Source organism: Bufo bufo, chromosome 3 (assembly GCF_905171765.1).
Source record: "Bufo bufo chromosome 3, aBufBuf1.1, whole genome shotgun sequence".
Lineage (NCBI taxonomy): Eukaryota > Metazoa > Chordata > Amphibia > Anura > Bufonidae > Bufo > Bufo bufo.
In genome coordinates this window covers 481,479,941-481,496,815 of record NC_053391.1, presented here as the reverse complement: position 1 = coordinate 481,496,815, position 16,875 = coordinate 481,479,941, and the positions used below count along the sequence as shown (strand labels likewise).

The 16,875-nt window shown below is 43.8% G+C and overlaps 1 protein-coding gene across 1 annotated transcript in view; it reads left to right on the top strand.

The window, feature by feature from the left end:
* GGACT (gamma-glutamylamine cyclotransferase) overlaps positions 1–14,475 on the top strand; it is a 61,411-nt gene extending 46,936 nt beyond the window's left edge. Inside the window, exon 2 of the mRNA XM_040421995.1 lies at positions 13,859–14,475. Within this exon, the coding sequence (XP_040277929.1) occupies positions 13,869–14,330 (462 nt within the window). The 5' untranslated portion in view covers positions 13,859–13,868 and the 3' untranslated portion in view covers positions 14,331–14,475. The remainder of the gene's footprint in view (positions 1–13,858) is intronic.
* The last annotated feature ends 2,400 nt before the right edge of the window (positions 14,476–16,875 follow it).

Genomic DNA, 16,875 nt, shown 5'->3' with positions numbered 1-16,875 from the left:
TTTGGATCCCAGACTTCTTCTCACGCTTTAGGGCCCCTAAAAAGCCAGGGCAGTATAAATATCCCACATGTGACCCCATTTTGGAAAGAAGACACCCCAAGGTATTCAATAAGGGGCATGGCGAGTTCATCAAATTTTTTTTTTTTTGGCACAAGTTAGCGGAAATTGATTTTTTATTTTTTTTTCTCACAAAGTCTCCCTTTCCGCTAACTTGGGACAAAAATTTCAATCTTTCATGGACTCAATATGCCCCTCAGCGAATACCTTGGGGTGTCTTCTTTCCGAAATGGGGTCACATGTGGGGTATTTATACTGCCCTGGCATTACTAGGGGCCCTAAAGCGTGAGAAGAAGTCTGGAATATAAATGTCTAAAAATTTTTATGCATTTGGATTCCGTGAGGGGTATGGTGAGTTCATGTGAGATTTTATTTTTTGACACAAGTTAGTGGAATATGAGACTTTGTAAGAATAAAAAAAAAAATTTCCGCTAACTTGGGCCAAAAAAATGTCTGAATGGAGCCTTACAGGGGGGTGATCAATGACAGGGGGTGATCAATGACAGGGGGTGATCAATGACAGGGGGTGATCAATGACAGGGGGGTGATCAATGACAGGGGGGTGATCAAGGAGTCTATATGGGGTGATCACCCCCCTGTCATTGATCACCCCCCTATAAGGCTCCATTCAGATGTCCGTATGTATTTTGCGGATCCGATCCATGTATCAGTGGATCCGTAAAAATCATACGGACATCTGAATGCAGCCTTACAGGGGGGTGATCAGGGAGTCTATATGGGGTGATCACCCCCCTGTCATTGATCACCCCCCTATAAGGCTCCATTCAGATGTCCGTATGTGTTTTGCGGATCCGATCCATGTATCAGTGGATCCGTAAAAATCATACGGACGTCTGAATGGAGCCTTACAAGGGGGTGATCAATGACGGGGGTGATCAGGGAGTCTATATGGGGTGATCACCCCCCTGTAAGGCTCCATTCAGACGCCTGTATGTGTTTTGCGGATCCGATCCATGTATCCGTGGATCCGTAAAAAAAATACGGACATCTGAATGCAGCCTTACAGGGGGGTGATCAATGACAGGGGGGTGATCAGGGAGTCTATATGGGGTGATCACCCCCGTCAATGATCACCCCCCTGTAAGGCTCCATTCAGACGTCCGTATGTGTTTTGCGGATCCGATCCATGTATCAGTGGATCCGTAAAAATCATACGGACGTCTGAATGGAGCCTTACAAGGGGATGATCAATGACGGGGGTGATCAGGGAGTCTATATGGGGTGATCACCCCCCTGTAAGGCTCCATTCAGACGCCTGTATGTGTTTTGCGGATCCGATCCATGTATCCATGGATCCGTAAAAAACATACGGACATCTGAATGCAGCCCTACAGGGGGGTGATCAATGACAGGGGGGTGATCAATGACAGGGGGGTGATCAGGGAGTCTATATGGGGTGATCACCCCCCTGTCATTGATCACCCCCCTATAAGGCTCCATTCAGATGTCCGTATGTATTTTGCGGATCCGATCCATGTATCAGTGGATCCGTAAAAATCATACGGACATCTGAATGCAGCCTTACAGGGGGGTGATCAGGGAGTCTATATGGGGTGATCACCCCCCTGTCATTGATCACCCCCCTATAAGGCTCCATTCAGATGTCCGTATGTGTTTTGCGGATCCGATCCATGTATCAGTGGATCCGTAAAAATCATACGGACGTCTGAATGGAGCCTTACAAGGGGGTGATCAATGACGGGGGTGATCAGGGAGTCTATATGGGGTGATCACCCCCCTGTAAGGCTCCATTCAGACGCCTGTATGTGTTTTGCGGATCCGATCCATGTATCCGTGGATCCGTAAAAAAAATACGGACATCTGAATGCAGCCTTACAGGGGGGTGATCAATGACAGGGGGGTGATCAGGGAGTCTATATGGGGTGATCACCCCCGTCAATGATCACCCCCCTGTAAGGCTCCATTCAGACGTCCGTATGTGTTTTGCGGATCCGATCCATGTATCAGTGGATCCGTAAAAATCATACGGACGTCTGAATGGAGCCTTACAAGGGGATGATCAATGACGGGGGTGATCAGGGAGTCTATATGGGGTGATCACCCCCCTGTAAGGCTCCATTCAGACGCCTGTATGTGTTTTGCGGATCCGATCCATGTATCCATGGATCCGTAAAAAACATACGGACATCTGAATGCAGCCCTACAGGGGGGTGATCAATGACAGGGGGGTGATCAATGACAGGGGGGTGATCAGGGAGTCTATATGGGGTGATCACCCCCGTCATTGATCACCCCCCTGTAAGGCTCCATTCAGACGTCCGTATGCGTTTTGCGGATCCGATCCATGTATCAGTGGATCCGTAAAAATCATACGGACGTCTGAATGGAGCCTTACAGGGGGGTGATCAATGACAGGGGGGTGATCAATGACAGGGGGGTGATCAGGGAGTCTATATGGGGTGATCAGGGGTTCATAAGGGGTTAATAAGTGACAGGGGGGGGTGTAGTGCAGTGTAGTGGTGTTTGGTGCTACTTTACTGAGCTACCTGTGTCCTCTGGTGGTCGATCCAAACAAAAGGGACCACCAGAGGACCATGTAGCAGGTATATTAGACGCTGTTATCAAAACAGCGTCTAATATACCTGTTAGGGGTTAAAAAAATCGCATCTCCAGCCTGCCAGCGAACGATCGCCGCTGGCAGGCTGGAGATCCACTCGTTTACCTTCCGATCCTGTGAACGCGCGCGCCCGTGTGTGCGCGTTCACAGGAAATCTTGCGTCTCGCGAGATGACGCATATATGCGTGACTCTGCGCAGGGCTGCCGCCTCCGGAACGCGTTCCTGCGTTAGGCGGTCCGGAGGCGGTTAAAGATGGTGCGCGCTCCTGAGCGCCATAGATGTGGGTGGCCGTCTGCTTCTTATAGCAGACACCCGCGGCTAATGTCGGCAACCGGCAGTAATGCCGATTGGGGACATTTAAACCCTCAGATGCCGTGGTCAATCCTGACCACTGTATCTGTGCGCGTGAAACACGCATGCTTCCGGTGGTGCTCCGGCTCCCCCGTGTGGCGATCGGAGGAGCCGGAGCGTGTATGCAGCAGCCCCTTTCTTTGTGAATAACAGGAGGCTGCTGCATAGTATTTCCTATGGAGACCTTGCCTGTAATAGGGCTCCATAGGAAACTAGTAAAATCATCATAGATTCCAATCCAAGTGCATTGTAGTCTATGATAATAGCAATCTAATGATTGCATGTTATAGTTCTATAGAACTATCAAAAAGTGTAAAAATAAAAACGAAATAAATTTTAAAATACATATCCTGGGTGTCGCGATGTGCGAAAACTCCAATAGTTTAAAAATATTAAAATATATTCCCCATACGGCAAACAGCAAAATGGAAAAAAGCGTCCTAATGGCCGATTCTGCGTTTTTGGTCGCTTCATTTTCTACAAAAAAAATAAAATAAAAAGTGATCAAAAAGTCATACACACCCCAGAATGGTATCAATAAAAAGTTCAGATCGCCCAGCAAAAAATGCGCCCACATACAGCTCCGTAGACATAATTGCAAAAAAGCTATAGGGGTCAAAATATGACGACCCAAAAAATAAAACAGATTTTTTTTCCCACTATCAAAACGTAAGAAAAACTATACATATAAGGTATCGCCGGATTCGTACTGACCTGTAGAATAAAAGTAACCGGTCAGTTTTATGGTACATCGTAAATAAGAACTGTGGTGGAATTGCTTTTTGTTTTTTTGCAATTTCACCCCATTTAGAACTTGTACTGCAAAAAACAAGCCCTTATATGGCTATGTGAACAGACAAATAAAAAAAGTTATGGCTCTGGGAAGGCAGGAGCGCAAAACGAAAACACAAAAAACAACAACCTCCGGACCTAAAAGGGTTAAAGAGGCTAAGTTAACAAAATCAGTCCAGATGGAATTTGTCATAAAATAATAAAATAATTTATGATCACCTGTTTCATCCCCTGCCGCTTCTAGTACTGCCACCCTGATTCTTCGCACTCTGCCACTGTGATTTGCTCGTATGCTGCCTATCACTGGCATCAGTATATGGCACGACTGGCTGCAGTTGTCATGTCGGGTATACAGAGATGTAAATGCTGCAGCCAAGAACAGCCCAACGGGGAGGACTAGAGCCGCAATGCTGTAAGCTGTTTTGTTATATTACAGCCATAAGTTCAATGTTTTGTTAATCTGAATTTTATGTGATGGATCAGAACACAACAGTCTAAGTTGCTGAAGTGAAATAAGAAAAATATATAAATAAAACTTTTAGGGAATGTAGGATTAAATGGATCCCGCGCCGTTAGAAGAGACACTACCCTTGGACACTACAATAGATGCATGCTGCCCTATTAAATGCAAGCTATATGTGCAGCGTTTTCACCTGCAATGATATGCTGCCAGTTGCCTCCAAGTTCCCGGTGAATATTGTTAGTATGATGCGTGTAACAATCCCAAGTCCTTTTTTCCTTCTTTTTTTCTATTCGAGGTAGTTTACTTTGTCCTCTGGCTTCCCCTTTCCTGTGCGCGCCGCACAGTAGCGGCAGCGCAGGAGTACCCACCTTAACTTTGTTAAATAAAACTATTGTTTAGAAATAGAAAACAGAAAATTGGCATGTGCGTATGTATTCACCCCTTTGGTTAGGAAGCCCATAAAAAGCTCTGGTGTAACCAATTACCTTCAGAAGTCACAAAATTAGTGAATTGATGTCCACCAGTTTGCAATCTAAGTGTCACATGATCTGTCATTACATATACACACCTTTTTTGAAATGTCCAAAGGCTGCAACACCTAAGCATAAGGCATAACTAAACAAACCCTGCCATGAAGATCAAGGAACTCTCCAAACAAGTAAGAAACAATGTTGTTGAGAAGTACAAGTCAGGGTTAGGTTATAAAAAAATATCCAAATCTTTGATGATCCCCAGAAGCACCATCAAATCTATCATAACCAAATGGAAAGAACATGAAACAACAGCAAACCTGCCAAGAGACGGCCCCCCACAAAAACTCACGGACCGGGCAAGGAGGGCATTAATCAGAGAGGCAGCACAGAGACCTAAGGTAACCATGGAGGAGCTGCAGAGTTCCACAGCAGAGACTGGAGTATCTGTACATAGAACGACAATAAGCCATATGCTCCATAGAGTTGAGCTTTATGGCAGAGTGGCCAGAAGAAAGCCATTACTTTCAGCTAAAAATAAGGCACTTTGCGAGTTTGCGAAAAGGCATGTGGGAGACTCCCAAAATGTATGGAGGAAGGTGCTCTGGTCTGATGAGAATAAAATTGAACTTCTCGGCCAAAGAAAAAGCCATGTTTGGTGCAAACCCAACACATCACATCACCAAAGAACACCATCCCCACATAGTGGTGGCAGCATCATGCTGTGGGGATGTTTTTCAGCAGCTGGGACTGGGAAACTGGTCAGAGTTGAGGGACAGATGTATGGTGCTAAATACAGCGATATTCTTGAGCAAAACCTGTACCACTCTGTGCGTGATCTGAGGCTAGGACGGAGGTTCACCTTCCAGCAGGACAATGACCCCAAGCACACTGCTAAAGCAACACTTGAGTGGTTTAAGGGGAAACATGTAAATGTGTTGGAATGGCCATGTCAAAGCCCAGATCTCAATCCAATAGAAAATCTGTGGTCAGACTTACAAATTGCTGTTCACAAGCGCAAACTTGAAGGAGCTGGAGCAGTTTTGCAAGGAGGAATGGGCAAAAATCCCAGTGGTAAGATGTGGCAAGCTCATAGAGACTTCTCCAAAGCGAATTGGAGCTGTGATTGCCGCAAAAAACGGCTCTACAAAGTATTGAATTCAGGGTGGTGAATAGTTATGCACATTGATTTTTTCTGTTATTTTGTCTTATTAGTTGTTTGCTTCACAATAAAAAAAATAAATAAAAAAAATCTTCAAAGTTGTGAGCATGTCCTGTAAATTAAATGATTGCAAATACTCAAACAATCCATGTTAATTCCAGGTTGTGAGGCACCAAAATACGAAAAAAGTCAAGGGGGGGGGGGGGGGTAATACTTTTGCAAGGCACTGTATATATACGCTAAACGTAGTGCTCAGACATGTACATGAAGACTAAGCAAGGTAAAACAGCCCCCTTTGGGGACATTGTACATGGAGCAGCTCTACTCTGGGTGCACACAGGAAATGGCATTGAGCGTTCTGTACCGAACAAATAAACCGCTTCTGTGTCCTCCTTGGGATCCTCAGCAGTAGCAGGAGCTTTAATCCCACACCGTACATGTACAATGCTCGGATTAAAGGCCAACAGCAAGCACGGTCCGGATTCAAGACCAAGCACTATACATGTACGGCACCTGGTCATTATGGACAAGGGTATAACTATAGCCATAGCATTTCCTCTGGGAACCATTGTATTTTTTGTGGGCAATAACAATATGATGGTGTTTTGCTATAACATGGGCTTTCTGATATCTGGTGCTATTATAAATACTGCTTCTTAGGCCTCCTGCACACGAACGTGTGCTGCCCATTGCCGTATTGCGGACCCGCAATACAAGGGCGCCGTTCCGTGGGCATTCCGTTTTACGGATGCGACCCATTCACAATTTTTATTTCTCTATTGGGGATACTCCTGTGTACGTTTACATATGCTTAACCCCTTCCCGCTATGTACGTCATATGTTGGGTCTTTAAAGATGGCACCTGCTCCAGAATGGAGCAGAATGTTTCACACAGCAGGCACCCGTGGCTAATGTCCGTGATGGGTGGTAATGCCGATCGCAGACATTTAACCTCTCAGATGCCATGGTCAAACCTGACCAGGGCATCTAAGGGTCTATTCACACGTCCGTTGTTTCTTTCCTGATCTGTTCTGTTTTTTGCGGAACAGATCTGGACCAGTTCTGTACCCATTCATTTTAAATGGGTCCTGAAAAAAAATCAGACATTGAGCTGTCCGATTTTTTTCAGGACCCATTGAAAATGAATGGGTACAGAACTGGTCCAGATCTGTGTCGCAAAAAACGGAACAGATCAGGAAAGAAACAACGGACGTGTGAATGGACCCTAAGAGTGTAATACTGGAAGCACAGGCTTCCTGTAATGCTCTCCCCGTGTGGCGATTGGATGAACCGGAGCGTGTATAGAACCATGTTAGAGATTGTTATGTACCATAAGATCTCTGATTTTCATTTTTACATTAATCATGGGATAGCCCCTTTAACAATGAAATTACTAAACCTAATATAATGCATTTACTAAGGCCGCATTACGCAGCTATATTATGTGTGCTTTATTATCTGCAGTTGTCAGCCAGTGCTGTATAAATTGCCAAACTAAGCCTCAAATGCTCATGGTTCTCTTTCTTGTCTGAACCCTGCGGTGTGCCCAAACAGCAGTTTATGACCACATAGGGGATATTATTGTACTCAGAAAAAAATATTTCTCATATTACCATTTGTTAAAATGAAAAATCTGGGGCTAAAGCAACATTTTATGGGAAGAAATTAAATTTTACATTTTCACAGCCAAGTAATTCTTAGAAATGGCAGTGGGGTCAAAGCACTCAATACAGCTATCGATAAACTCCTTGAGCGGTGTAGTTTCCAAAATGTCACTTCTTGGGGATTTCCACTGTAGGGATACCTCAGGGTCTCTTTAAATGTGACAGGTCTTCAGAAAACCATTCCAACAAAATCTGCCCTTCAAAAACCACATGGCATTCCTTCACTTCTGAACCCTGCCTGTGCCCAAGTTTTTGGTAATCTTAAACAAGCCCTTTAATGGATCATGCTACATGGTTTGGTAGCACTTGCTAATAAATTCATAAAGTATTGTTTACAGTCATATACCTGTATGATGGGCAAATTGAACTGCTCAGCAACTTTCAATGTGTCATAACAGGCCAACATACAAGCTTGTCAGTTTGTCAGACTGCACACCAGTCTAGAATTATCATAATGCAAAGTGGCAGCTAAAGTAGTGTAAAGCCTACCCCAGAAGACTGTGTTATCAGTATGCAGTGATTAGTACCGAACAGAAGTGATCCAAAGAAGGGCAACTGATGACAACATCATGGGTGCCCAAAGCTCATCGATGCATTAACGGAGCTAGCCTGTTTGGTCCGATCCCACTAAAGAGCTATTGTAGCACAAATTGCTAAAATAAAAAATATATATATATGTTAAAGGGTTACTGAGCTTTCATAGAACTTTTGATTTGTCATAGTGACCTAATAAAAGTATTGATTGGTGTGGGTCTGAATGCTAAGACCCCCACCGATCGCTAGGAGGAGGAAAGAGAAGCACTTGCATGCTGCGCTCTCTTTGTTGCAGGACATAGAATTGAGATAGGTCCATAGACTTTCTATTGAGTCCGTCTCATTTCCTCTACTACAGGTAATTGGTACAAGTTGGTGGACAGGGACTGATTGGGAACTTAAAGTGGCCCTTGAAAAAATACTAAAAGTGGCCCTGTTTTGCAGTTGGGTCCAAATTGATGGAAGGCAGGGCCAACAATACCATATTGTATCACATTATACCACCCCCAACAGAGCCAAATACCACAGTCCATCACAAAATACTGCCAGCAGCACAAAATACATCCCCAAAAACTTCCACTGGCCGGTGGTGAGGAGGGCTCAGGCGTCCCCCTGGGTATCGGCCCACCGGGAAATTTCCCTGTAAGCTCTATGGCCAATATGCCCCTGTTGGTGGATACCTGGAGATTGGTAGTGTGACCAGTGATTGTGAAGCTGTTCTGTAACGTATATAACTCTGCCTCCCTCTTCTTTAGGGTCTGTCCTTGCTGTAAAGCACAATGGGTGTACTACAGTGAGACAGTTGTATGTGATGTCACCGGGCTTTTATGTTTCTTAATTGGACACATTAATGTTCATCAGTACGGTCTCGGATGTAATACCTTTTTTGTGCCTTCTCTCACTTAATTTTCTAAGAGCTTGCTTCATCCATTTCACATTTATTAGTCTTGACATCTAAACTCTTAGATTCAAACCATTTTATTCACAATTCATTTTTCTGATTCAGAGTGAACATGAGTGCCCTAATCCTCTTACGAGAATTAATTGCATGTTTTAGTGCTCACCTTTGACCCCTCTGTAGTCCTTCTAGGGCAGGTTTCTTCCTAAAGCAGTCTCGTTGGTTACTGAAAACATGGCTATAAAGGTAATGATTCCTATAATAAAAGACGAGACACAGCTCTTTGTTATCAGAATAATGGACCTCGTGACTGCAAGATTTGAAGGAAATTGTTGTAATGAAAAGAAAATTATATTCCTGGCTTTTATTCAGTAGCCATTGACTAAGAATACTTATATGAATGCCTATAGCTAAGGGGGAATTTACATCAGCATTCGCAATTCCGTTTTTGCTTTCCATTATAACGGAAAATAACGGAATTATAAGACTGAATTCAAAACGAAAACCTTTAGAGACATTCCGTTTTGATCTGTCATAATAGATGTCTATAGGCAAGCATGACAAATATGTCTGGTTTCTGTTATCCAGGACAGAAAAGAAAGTCCTGTCCCGTAGCGCTTTACAGACATTGGCTTCAAGCTGTCCCCAATGGGGCTCACAATCTAAGTTCCTTACAAAATTAGCTTTAAGCTGTTCCCATTGGGGCTCACAATCTAAGGTCCCTATCAGTATGTCTCTGGAGTGTGGAAGGAAACCGGAGTACCCAGAGGAAACTCACCCAAACACAGGGAGAATTTACAAACTCCACGCAGATGTTGTCCTTGGTCAAATTTGAACCTAGGACCCCAGCATTGCACAATACCAGTGCTAACCACTGAGCCACTGTGCTGGCCATAGCTTAGTATTTTATGGTGGTATCACTTCATATGGAGATTTCATTCAGGATGCTCCATCAACCACAATGGGGGACATTTATCAAGCCCTATATGCCACAATTGTGGCATAAAAATGTTGCAAATTAAGGCACACAGCAGCTGTGCACCATAATTTGCGGCTTTTTGAGGTTCTCTGCACTTTTCTGTGCCGAGAAAAGGGGTATGGCTTTGCATCGCCGCTGCATTTACTATAACTTTCGCCAGAAAGTGGCGGAAGTTATAGCTGAAGTCTACGCTGGTCTGTAGCTGGCGTAAACTTCAGTTTCTAGCGCACAGCAGGGCAGAGGTGCGCCTGATTTATTAAGCGGCTTCTGTCTCTTAACAAATCAGGCGCATCTCACACCAGCGCAGGGATAGATCCACCAGTCTTGATATATCTCCCCCTATGATGATGTTGTAATTAATGTTATGTAGCCTTTAACTCCTGGACTGTCAAAATAAAATTAAGCCTGACTGAATTTAAGTTCCATGGCTGCTAACCATGGCAGCTATAAGTTAGCTTCTTCTTGTCCAAGGTACAAGAGGAAAAAGCCTTTCAAAATGACCTCTAACATCATAAAAAAAACAATATCCTCTTCCTTCTCTATATTGATGTCTTTGGATGCAGGCTGGACAATTGGATTTTACACTTCCTTTTGGACGTGGACACGATTGGGCAATAATTTGTTACTTTGGCAGACAGTGTTCTGAAATTATTATATTTTTTTTTAGTGACCAAAATAAGGGTTCAGCTACACAACGACATTTGTTGCATGACAAAAAGTCACGCAACAAAATGTCACAACTACACTGCGACGTGTTGCACAACACAAACTTGGATGGATTTTTGGGCAACTGTAGTGCCGCAGTCGCTGGATGTCACATGTCACAGTTCAACACAATAGACTATTATTACAAAAAATGTTGTGTAACATTACTGTGACAAATAGTCACGCAACAAATGTCATCATGTAGCTCTAGCCTTAGGCCTCATGCACACGGCCGTGGCCGTATTGCGGCCCGCAAACGGCGGGTCGGCAATCCACGGCCGCCGGCCGCGTGCACCCCGCATCACGAATGCAGACCCATTCACTTGAATGGGTCCGCAATTCCGGAGTTGTGGAACGGAGTCATGGAACGGAACACCGGAAGCACTATGGAGTGCTTCCGTGGTGTTTCTTTCCGTTATTCCGCACCGCAAAAAAATATGACATGTCATAATCAAGTTGAATGGGTCCGGCCCACTGCATGTATAATTGCTGGGCACAATGCACATAACAATTTATATACCAGCACACATTTAAAGGGGATAGCCAGGAAATGATCATGAGTTGACCTCTCCTCAGGATTGTATTCAAATCAAAGTTGACGGCAGCATGTCCATTAGAAGATCTTTATTCATAATGGGTCCATAGAAAAATGTACCAAAAAGCCAAAGAAAGTGCAATGTTTTGACTACATAGTAGTATTTTTTAAGCATAATGTAGAGTGAACATTGGAAGTTTATAAAGTATATATAGCATCTCCCCCAATATTCCTATGCCAATAAAACATGCCAATTCATCACTATAACACCCACTTATTAAAAAAATACCAATACAACGCATTCACTAGGTAATTGTCATCACTACTGACCAACCTTAATTGGTGCATAAAGTGTTACCTCATGGAGGACAGCAACAAATGGATCCATCACATCATGCACATGGGGATGGCGTCTCTTCCAAGCCACTGTCCATGTCCATTCACAGTTCCTACCTCCTATATCACGTTCATCCCTAGCGAGTGACGTATCAACGTCACCTAACTTCCAGTCATATGGCCAGATAGCTCACGTCCACCTGACCTTACCAAACACACCCAGCACAGGGAGCGTCGCCATTGCCATGGAGATGATCCCAGCCGAGCGGCGCAGCAGTAAAACAGACCACCAATGGTAGGCCGATCCACCGTGCGAGCTGGCATCTCGGTCATCACAAGACAGCTACGGATTTCCTCTGGGGTATACAGTCAAAAGCAAACCTTTGTTAGATTAATTGGAGATTACCCGTTATGTCGCTCACAGATGACCATCTGACACAACATTCCCGTGCACGATGGAGATCCAATGCAGTCCGTCCTCCACCTATCAATAAAAATAAAAACAGTATATTAAAAACAACTCCATACATAAATCCTTGGCTATATACTGATAAGACATATCTACATTATTCAATACCACTTACATTAAATTCAATATTCATCCCATGGGGCTGTATTCAGGCAATTATCTTATGTAGGGGCTCAGTGTTTGTGGCATGAGGTGACTGTTTGATTGGTACTATTTTGGAGTACATACTACTTTTTGATCGTTTGGTAGTACACTTTTTGTGATGTATGGTGACAAACAAATTGATTATTTGGCACGGTTTTTATTTTTTTATGGTTTTCACCTGACCGGGTAAATCATGTGATATTTTTATAGAGCAGGTTGTAACGGATGCGGCAATACCTAATTTTTTTATATTTATTTTGGTTTTACACAATAAAAGCATTTTTGAAAGAAAAACAATCAAGTTTTAATGTCTCCATTTTCTGAAAGCCATATCTTTTTTATTTTTGGGCGATTGTCTTAGGTAGGGTCTAATTTTTTGCGGGATGAGATAACGGTTTGATTGGTACTATTTTGGGGTACATACTACTTTTTGATCATTTAGTATTACACTTTTTGTGATGTAAGGTGACAAAAAATGGATTTTTTGGCACGGTTTTTATTTTTTTCACAGTGTTCACCAGACAGGTTAGCGTTCATGTGATTCATCAGCTGATGAAGGCTGGACGGGCCGATACGCGTCCTCAATATGTATCTGCATTGATGTAATAAAGAAAGAGATGTTTTAAAGACAAAGAGTGTCTGCTGGGATATTTTGATTGGCTTGGGGCTGCCATGGCAACCATCGGGTCCTCGCCACCGCGGCGCGAGGACCTGATGGATGAGGAGAGTGAGCGCAAACCTCCCATATGACCGCGGCACCGCATGTGGGGGAAGAGAAGGACCGCAGGACGAGAATGCTCGTCCTGGGGCACAAAGTACGAGCCATTTAGGACGAGCATTCTCGTCTTGGGTTCTTAAGGGGTTATGGCTGTATTAAGACTGACTAACTGTACAAGGTATTCAGGATGTAACATCCAAGTTCCTTTTGGTTTTATTAAATTAAGGATGTGCATTAAGTTCAGTAGAACCATAGATCATCTAGGAGCAAATGCTTAAATGGGTTGTCCTATCTCATACATTGCGGGCATATCGCTAGGATATGCCCCCAACGTCTGATAGGTGTGGGTCCCACCTCTAGGACCCACATCCATCTCTAGAATGGAGCCCATTCGCGCAGTTATTTTCAGAAGTCCTTTTGCAATGAAGTGCACTTCTATGGGGCTGACGGAAATAGCACCGTTCTAAAGATAGGGGTGGGTCCTAGAGTTGGGAACCGCTCCTATTAGATATTGGGGGTACATCCTATGGATATGCACCCAATGTATGAGATGTGACAACCCCTTTAAGACTGAAGTCAGACTTGGCTTTCGAAAAGCAAAAGTGAAGACTTAGGGTATCATTTATTAACCTGAACTACACCTATATTAGGGTAGGGGGATGGGCTGATAGGCCAGTCTCATTCATCGTTTTCTACCCTGGGTTTAGAAGTAGAAAATGGTCTAAGTATAAGCCAGCTAGAAGCTTTCTTCCATTTAGAAGCGGAGCTGGATGCGCCAAAGTTATGTAGAGGCTGGCGACTCTTCATAACTTCAGAGATCCAGTACAGGGCTTTATTAAGACCGGCATCTAAAACTCCAGTCTTAATAAATGACTCCCTTAGTATTTAATAATTAGCATTTGTAGATCTGTTAAATCGGTATAAAAAAAAAACTTGGAGACTCATCTAACTTGAAAAATGTTTTTATCGTATTTTCAATATAGGAGAGAAAATGAATTACATCTTTGTATATGGAACTCTTAAGAAGGGGCAACCAAACTATCACCAGATGACTGATCCAAACAATGGAAAAGCAGTATTTAAAGGCACAGGAAGAACAGTTGACAAGTATCCACTGGTGATAGCTCAAAATGGCAATATACCATTTCTCATGAATGTTCCAGGAACCGGCCACCGTATTGCTGGAGAGATATATTCGGTTGATGACCAGATGCTACAATTCCTGGATGAATTTGAAGACTGTCCAGACATGTACCAACGCACTATTAAGAGGATTGAAATATTGAAGTGGGGAGGTAAAGATGATTCACCTGAGGGGAGAGCAGCTGCTAACACCATAGAGTGTTTTGTCTACAGCACTACAAGCTACCAGCCGGAGTGGCTCAGTCTACCTTACCTCGACTGCTATGATTCCTATGGGACACATGGCCTTCCTTATATTAATCATCAGTAGAGATAATAGGTTTGATCACGTAACTACAGTAGTCACTGTTTAAATTTGATTGTACTACCTCTTGATGGAAATCTAAATTATTTCACTTTAAATGATAAAATGTATTTTTACAATTACACTTCTTTTCAATAAATTACCGTATATAAATCAAGTATTGTATGTCATCTTACTGAAGCGAATGAAAATCACATGTCATCACAGCCATTAATCACATGTACATAATAGTTTATCCTTGAAGTCCATTTTGGTTCACTGGAAAATGGTTTATTGAGGAATTTCAATGAATAAGGCCTCATGCACACGACCGTGGTGTGTTTTGCGGTCTGCAAATCGCGGATCCGCAAAACACGGATGGCGTCCGTGCGCGTTCCGCAATATGCGGTACAGCACGGACAGCCTTCAATATAAATGCCTATTCTTGTCGCGGACAAGAATAGGACATGTTATATTTTTTTAGCGGGGCCACGGAACGGAGCAACGGATGCGGACAGCACACGGAGTGCTGTCCGCACCTTTTGCGTCCCCATTGAAGTGAATGGGTCCGTATCCGAGCCGCCATTTTGGCGGCTCGGGTGCGGACCAAAACAACAGCCGTGTGCATGAGGCCTAATGCTGTGTTAAAGGGATTTTCCGAGACTTTATAACTGATTACCTACTCTCACTATAGGTCATCAGTATATGATTGATGGGGGTCGGACACCTGGGACCCGCGCTGATCAGCTGTTTGAGAAGGCCACGCACACATCCGCACTACAGGGCTGTAGGCACTTCACATGAAGCAATGACTGCTCTGTGGGACCATATATTATACAGTATGTCTACCCATTCCACCGAATGAGTGCAATGTGCTGCTGCATTTCTCCTCATGTGCCCTTCTCAGCAGCTTCCCCTGGAGAAACAGATGATCAGAAGCAGTGGCAGCAACCACTTTTTGCGCCAATTAAAGGAGCAGATGAAAAAAAAAAGAGAAAAGTATTTCAGTTTCTTGTGGCAATACTCTTGTGTTTGGTTCAAAACACTGAATTTGTGATTCCAGCCTTAGCATCCATTCACACAGTTGTATTTTCGGTCCACATCTGATCCGAATATATTGCGGGTCGGATGTGGAACCATTAATTTTAACGGGGCCACAAATTGTCCGCATTTGTATGTCCATTCTGTAGCCCTGCAAAAAAAAAAAAAAAATAGAACATGTCCTATTCTCGTCCGTTTTGCAGACAAGAATAGGCATTTGTTGCATAGTGCGGGACCTGCAGAAAGGAAAAACTCGGAATGCATGCAGCTGGTATACATGTTTTGCGTAGCCGCAATTTGCAGACTGCAAAAACGGATACGGTCGTGTGACTAGCCCCTTAAAGAGTTGTCCACTTGGGATACCCCGTTTAACCAGTTCAGGAACAATATTTAGTCCGGATGCTATGCGTTTGCTTCACGCATTGCACCCTGACAGAAAACTTGCTTGTGTCAAAGAGGCCTAATAGTGGCTTGTTGCCACTGTAGTAACGTCTGTCACAATGTAGGGGGAGGGGAGGAACAATCTAATAACAAGGACAGGTGCACTCTGCGATCTTCCTAAGCCCTCAAACTGATGTTAAAATTGAGAGATTAGCAAACATGTCCTACCAGGAGGACATGTCTGAGCCCGAGCACCGCGCCAAGGTTTCTCAAGTAGCTCGGGTCCTAACACTCACCTATCTGAGCTGTATGGGCAATACCAGGGGTCAGTGGGTGAATTATAGGAGTGTGAGGACCGACTCACAGACAACTCACCAGTTAACTCCAGCATCTACCATGCTAGCAATGAGAGGAGGGAGGAGTCTGCGAGTCCCACTTAAGACTGGCTAGTATGGCCCAGGCTTCACAAGTGAACCTAAATGTAGCCTGTGGATGGAAAACAGGCACATTTAAATTGGAGTTTATACACCTCCATATACAAGCAAACTAACAAGAATAGCGTGGTGTTAAACAGGCAGGAAGTGCTCAAACCTTTATGCAGTTGTGCATATACACTCACCTAAAGAATTATTAGGAACACCATACTAATACAGTGTTGGACCCTCTTTTGCCTTCAGAACTGCCTTAATTCTACGTGGCATTGATTCAACAAGGTGCTGATAGCATTCTTTAGAAATGTTGGCCCATATTGATAGGATAGCATCTTGCAGTTGATGGAGATTTGAGGGATGCACATCCAGGGCACGAAGCTCCCGTTCCACCACATCCCAAAGATGCTCTATTGGGTTGAGATCTGGTGACTGTGGGGGCCATTTTAGTACAGTGAACTCATTGTCATGTTCAAGAAACCAATTTGAAATGATTTGAGCTTTGTGACATGGTGCATTATCCTGCTGGAAGTAGCCATCAGAGGATGGGTACATGGTGGTCATGAAGGGATGGACATGGTCATTAACAATGCTCAGGTAGCCTGTGGCATTTAAACGATGCCCAATTGGCACTGAGGGGCCTAAAGTGTGCCCAGAAAACATCCCCCACACCATTACACCACCACCGCCAGCCTGCACCGTGTTAACAAGGCATGATGGAT